Source organism: Pseudorasbora parva, chromosome 7, assembly GCF_024679245.1.
Source record: "Pseudorasbora parva isolate DD20220531a chromosome 7, ASM2467924v1, whole genome shotgun sequence".
NCBI classification, from domain to species: domain Eukaryota; kingdom Metazoa; phylum Chordata; class Actinopteri; order Cypriniformes; family Gobionidae; genus Pseudorasbora; species Pseudorasbora parva.
Window position 1 is genome coordinate 3,698,671 of NC_090178.1, and position 6,673 is coordinate 3,705,343.

The 6,673-nt window shown below is 37.1% G+C and overlaps 1 protein-coding gene across 1 annotated transcript in view; it reads left to right on the plus strand.

The window, feature by feature from the left end:
- Positions 1–2,881, plus strand: part of rab5ab (RAB5A, member RAS oncogene family, b) — a 12,466-nt gene extending 9,585 nt beyond the window's left edge. Inside the window, exon 6 of the mRNA XM_067447787.1 lies at positions 98–2,881. Coding sequence (XP_067303888.1) covers positions 98–213 — 116 coding nt within the window. The 3' untranslated portion in view covers positions 214–2,881. The remainder of the gene's footprint in view (positions 1–97) is intronic.
- The last annotated feature ends 3,792 nt before the right edge of the window (positions 2,882–6,673 follow it).

Consider the following 6,673-nt stretch of genomic DNA (forward strand, 5'->3'; position numbering starts at 1 on the left):
TCAGTTATGGCTGAACTAACCCTTTAACCTGCAAACATCAGGAAGCCTCGCTCCTTGCATTTTCATAATATTTCCTTTGTCTCTTTTTGCACCTTAGCAAAGAAACTACCCAAGAATGAGCCCCAGCCTACAGGTGCCAACACGGGACGCAACAGAGGTGTGGATCTAACAGAAACGGCACAGCCCACGAAAGGTCCCTGCTGTAGCAACTAAACGCTGACGGCCCTCACCTCCTAACCAATCGCATCACATCTGGACATGGGGCTCCTCCTTCCAAACCTCGCTCCTTGGATTAGCTAAAGACTCTGTATAGCTGGGTTTCTAATACTTTTTTTTACTTTTTATTTTTAAGAAAATATATGTAAATCTGCAGGCTACTGGATGCATGTATCACTACAAAAGCTAAATACACATTTTAACTTAATTCAGCAGGAGAACAAACCAGAGAGAGAGAAATATTGAATGGGTTTAGTATATGATTACCTAATAACCAGGTCCAGGCACAATCTGCGGATGTTTTTCTGCAAAAATGGATTTAAACATTGTTATTGGTTATCAAATCAGCCGACATATTTAATAAAACCCCATGAATGCATTGCAATTCTGTGGAAATCATCATGCAGATTTCGTGTGGGCCTGATTATGACTCAATATTGAATCGGATTAAGAGTGTTAAAACGGCTTGTGAAAAACTAGATCCTCCACCTGCTCCATCAGCAGCCGGTCTAAAGTTGCTTGTAGTTTGGATGCGGTAGCTTCTTGTTCTAGTTAAGCATTCCTCAAATGTGCCACATATGGCAGTACGACCATGGTAATAGTGAAAATAATGGGCCTTCAGGAGCAGTTTGAGCTTGTGAAGCGACAGGGATCTTGCAGAGGGTTAAAGAATATATTAAGGAAGGCAGAAACATGTTTAACCTGCTGTATTATAATTATTATTATTAATTGGGGCTATTCTCATCTCTCCGTTATGCTTATGAACTTAATGTCAGGCCCATATGGAATCTGTGCATTTTTGGGGGAAGAATCTATTTGAACATGTTAAAATGTGTTCAGTGGCTGTGCACATGATAAATGATTAGTGTTTAATTAAAAAATGCAAGGGGAAATTAACTCTTTCTTCACCAACGGCAGGATTTATCATCTTTCATGGCCCCCAGAATATTCTGAACATGCAATGTAACAAAAAAAAACATTTCTTTCTAACTTCATGAATTCTGTTTTATCAACACTTGAATGTGTTTCATAAAAGCTGCAAAAATCATGTTTTTGTGTTCGAGCAATCAAAACACAGATCCTATCATACACGCGGTGCAACGCAACAGCAGGCACTACTCAAGTGTTTTTTGCTAGTTTCAGCCAGACGCAGTTCTCATGTTCACGTCCAGCTCCTCATTATTTAAATATCAAATGCACTGGCGCATCTGTTCACCGATGGCCGTCTGGTCTGAACACCAGGTGTGTTCAGGAGCATTGTTGGAGCGTCGCTATTGTGAGGAACTGAAAACCACTGACCAACACACACCTGCTCTAAAGTCAATAGTGCAGGATTTATGTTACTTAAAGAGTGTGTTAGTTAAATGTGCCTATAGGTGGTGCACAACGCACATACACTCTGATTATTACACACACAGGGATGCGCTGCAGCACACACACGTTTAAATATTAAAAATAAAATGATTAAAATGTAAAAAGATTGTGTACATAATCTAAAAACACCTACATGTTATAAATGATAGACAAAAACTGCCCAAAACACACCCATCACTCATTCAGAGACGAGGTCGACCCTTTTGAACCATGCACCTGGCAAGCTGACCGTTTTTCACGTCGTTAAACTAGAAAAAGTGGATGTGGACACACCCTACATCTGTGTGCGCTTCCCTCAGGTCGAGTAGATGGAGTCGATTAACACTCCCGAAGCCTCACAAGTAATTAAGTGGTTTTGATTTAGATGCGGTTTAATGCGATAAATGACGTACGCCAGCAATGCTTCTGTCACTTGTCTCTGCATCATCTTCACCTGTGTTTTGATCAGAAGATTCTTAGCACCCCCTAACATATAACACTGAAAACATGCATAGCGGGGAAAGAGTTAAAGTGCGTGCATTTGAAATCTGTGCACATTTCCTGTGGGCCTGGCAATCCATTAAAAAAAACACAAAAAAGAAAGAAAATGATAACTTCAGTGTCTCGAACATGTCCAGGAATCTTTCCCTGCAGTTTTTGTTGTAATCTTACAGGTAGTTATGAGCAGACTGTCATCACCGCCTGATTGCGTCAGTGATGCAGTGCAGTTGTGTGTCATCACATGTACTCGGAGGACTAAAGGCGTGTGTTTGCAGGCAAATTTAAATAAGTGCCGTCGAACAAGACATTCAAGACTCTTGGTTTCAAAACACGACTTCCTTTCAAATGAAATCTGCGTTATTTAGATTTGCCTCTCATGACGGACAGTAATTTGCACACTGTACAGCCTCCCATAAATCCTACTACCAGTTTCTTTTCACAGAGAATCATGTTTAAATGGTGGTCTTTTTAAATGTATGTAGTGTTATTAACAAATGAACTTGACATTTAGTCAGTGGTCTGTCTTGTACCTTCTCTCAAAATGCTCAATGTTTTTATTTCTAAGAACTTATTGAATTGCACAATTTTGAGTTGCTTTTTTTTCTAGTTATAAAATTGTGGCTGCCTGTTGTATCCCAAACGATTTCATCACGGACTACAGTGGACTTTCTAACACTCCTGAAGTACCGCAGTCGGTAAACTAACTGGCAGACGTTCAGTAATTCAGCAGTGAAATGCATTAACACTGAGGGGCTGATCGGTTTTTGATGTCCAGGTACTAGTACATTTCCAATAAAGGGGGTGAAATGTTCCAGTTCTGTACATGTTTGTCTGTTTCATACATGCATATGGAACAGGAATTGAAAGCTAGACATTAAATAACTTTAAAAGTAACCAGTTTGAGGAGATGTTCCCTCAAAGTGTGTTTAGTTGAGCTCTGAATATTGTGATGAAACATGCTCCATCAGTTTTTCCGAGTTAGGTTTCTTCTTCACAACAATTCCTATGGTATTTTGCTCTAGGCCACAAGTCTGAAACCTGTTAGTGCGGCAGAAATTACACATTTTGAGCGTTTTAACCCTGTGTAAGTACACACACACACACACACACTTGTACACACACAAATGTGTAATGTTTTTGAAAGAAGTCTTTTCTGGTCATCAAGCCTGCATTTATTTCATTTAAAAAAACTAATATTGTAACATTTCAATTTTAAAACAGCCATTTTCTATGTGAATATATAGTAAAATGTTATTTATTCCTGTGATCAAAGCTGAATTTAAATCAATGAATGCTGAAAAAGTATCACAGGTTCCAAAAAAAATATTACTGTTTCCAACATTGATTTATAAATCCTCATATGAGAATGATTAGTGAAGGACACTGAAGACTGGAGTAATGATGATAAATTCAGCTTTGATCACAGGAATAAACTACATTTTAAAGTATATTAAAAATAGAAAACCATTATTTTAAATTGTAATTATATTATTTCACAATATATATATTTTTTTTCTTCTGTATTTTGATCTTTAAAAAAGTGCATGTTTCATGTTGTGTATCTTTTGATTCAATCAGGCTTTTATGATGTGTATAGTATGATATAGCAAGATCATCAAAACCAGTTTTATTCTGTTGTTCTGAGTCCCAAAAATATGCAAATTGGTACAGATGCACTCATAATATAATAATAATTCATGGCAAAATTAAGGTACAAGTGGCGGTCACTGGGGTGGTACCCATTTTTGTACCTCGAAGTAGAAAAAAGCAATGGTATAATTGCACTTTAAAGACCAGTTGTGTACCTTTAAAGGTAGTTATACATTTTGTTCTCCAAGGAACTGTACCTTTTTGAGAGAGAGAGAGATTGAAATTCTAATGCTTGTAATGTCAATGAAAAATCAATACAATCTTTATAACTTTAGCAGACTACTGACATGAAATGCATAAGAGCTAAATGACAGCTGCCGCTCTATATCTCCAAATGTCTTAATCTGTTGATATTTAAGAGTTTTACGATTTATCTGATTTATGATTTTATTTTTTATTTATCAAAGCTCTGTAATGTACATTAAATAACTATCCAAAACATGCACTCTAAAAAATGCTGTGTTAAAACAACCGACTCAAGCTGGGTTTTAAAATGGACAAAACCAGCGATTATATGTTTGTTAAAAAAACAACAACCATTTGGTCCATTTTCAACCCAACCTGGGTGTATAATGCAATGCAATGTAATTATGATTGTGAGATTAACAAATAAACCTTCATCAAAAGCCTGGTAGATCATATTTGATACTCGCATTTTTACATAAAATAAAAAAGATTACGCCATATGCACTTTTAAAGCACTAAAAATGTATTTGAGTAGCTTAAAGCAGGCTATAAACTATTCATGTGGCAGACAACAGTGCGTTTTGATGATGTTGATTCATTAGGCCTTTGAAATTTGAAACATTGGGTAAATACATTTGATGTCTGGACAAAATGTGAGATTACAACCTAAAAATCCCAAATAAAGAGTCAAAATGAGTGCTGTAGCCGGATTCAGTTATGAAGGCAAAAGTCACCGATGTTAAACCAGAGAAAAGCCACAGTGTGTTTATCCCCCCCTCACATTTCTGAATCTAAATCAGTGTATCTAGTGCTTAATAATTACAAAAATGAATTCATAAACAAGTATGTATAATAAAGTAGGCCTAACGTTACACACCATTTCATCAGGTCTACTTCAAGTGCATCTTCAAAGAAAATCGCCTGTTTATCTGCGTCCTCTTTAACAGAACTAATTTAACTTGGACTGTGACCACATACTTTTCATTTAAAACTGAAGTTTGTCAGCGTTAAAGGTTTTCTCCTCACCTGCTCGTGCTCCTCCTCTCCAGCAGATGGCGGCAGGACGCTTCTCCAATTGTAGTATCTCCTCGGGAAAAAAACTCAAACTTTACTCAGTTAAACGTGCTTTTAAAAGTTTCCCAATGTGAGTCTCTCTGGGCTTTTCCGAAGAGCTCCACTGCCCTCCAGTCAGATTGAATCAGGGTAATTTGGTGGTCCAGGTGATGCAAATTACCCAGAGGCCATTGTGGTTTGTGTGAATCAAAATCAATATGCATGCAAATTGGACATGGCCCAATTCATCTGGGTCGATCTGCACATTCAAGTAGCCAATCAACGGATTCTGAAAACACTGGGACAAAACAGGCTTCAGAATTAAAATCAAATAAATAAAAGTTTAAGTAGGCAAGCATATGAATGTGAATTAAAGGGTACTGGGGAGAGCGGGGAACAACCTACCGCTTTTGACTTTCTCAGTTCGTGTAAATAAATTCACTTGGGGTTCAGACTATTTATTTTTTCCCATATTCATTTCACACGTCTATTATAAGTATGTGGTTTTGTTTCATTAATACAGTGTATAACTTTTGGAAGAGAAGAATTGTGGGGTATAGTATAACATGACCACAGCTTAAAATGTTATCTAATGTAATCTAAAAAATATCCAAGACAAACTAAAATATTTTGTTAATAAAATACAATAATGGCTATTATTTATTTTTTTAATCATTAAAATATACAAATTTAGTTTGACAACAAACTAAATACAGATATACAGCATAGCGAAACATTATAATAATGAATAATTTCTGAAAATGGACTCCCAGTCATTATTGACCCTTTTCTCATGGTTTCTCAAAAGATTTCATAAAAGTATAGTATATAATATCCTATTTCTAATAGGGGCTCATTGTGACAACATGCCCCGCCTGAGCAACTGTGATTAACTGCTGTCACATCTCAGCTGTTAAATAACAGACATAAGATTATACTAATATTTTAGTATTTTTAACTTATTTTAAATACACACAAAAACAGAGATGAAAAATTAACTTAAGAAATGTATACTTTTATTATGGTTAAATAAATATTCAGTGATATCTTCCAAAGGTTTTTTTTTTATTCTTGGCACAATGTATTCTCTAAATAATGTTGATGTGGCAACTAGTAAATACACGAAGTTTGGTCATCCTTACGCGAGTGGAAAGTGTTAAACCATGTGTTATAATCTTGCGTTAGGTTGTGCTTCGCACTCCCCTAACACACACAGTTTCTGCCTGTCTCGTATTAATCTTGAGTCCCTATCTGTTGTATCCTTCATATCTCAGAAGAGTCTTTAGTTTTATCAGATTTATCAAAGACAGACACACACTGTACCGATTCTTTCTGAAAACAGCCTAGCTCCTGGAGGCATGCATTGGGGGGAAGCTATAGAGTCACACGTTTGATGCAGTTTCACTCTCCGCCTGCGGTTTCCACTCATGACAAACAAACACACACACACACACACACGCACGCACGCACGCACGCACGCACGCACGCACGCACGCACGCACGCACACTTCTTTAGTTACATTGTTGATCTCATGTCTAAAAACACAACGCCTATGCCGCCAACAGCTCAGATCATTGATGGACACGATCTTGCTCTCGCTCTGGGTGATGCGTGTGTGTGTGTGTGTGCGCTCATCCGGGAATAAGTGCCCATACAAGGAATTCCACCCTTTATGACATCATACATGGCCATACTCAGCAAAAAAAAACCTTG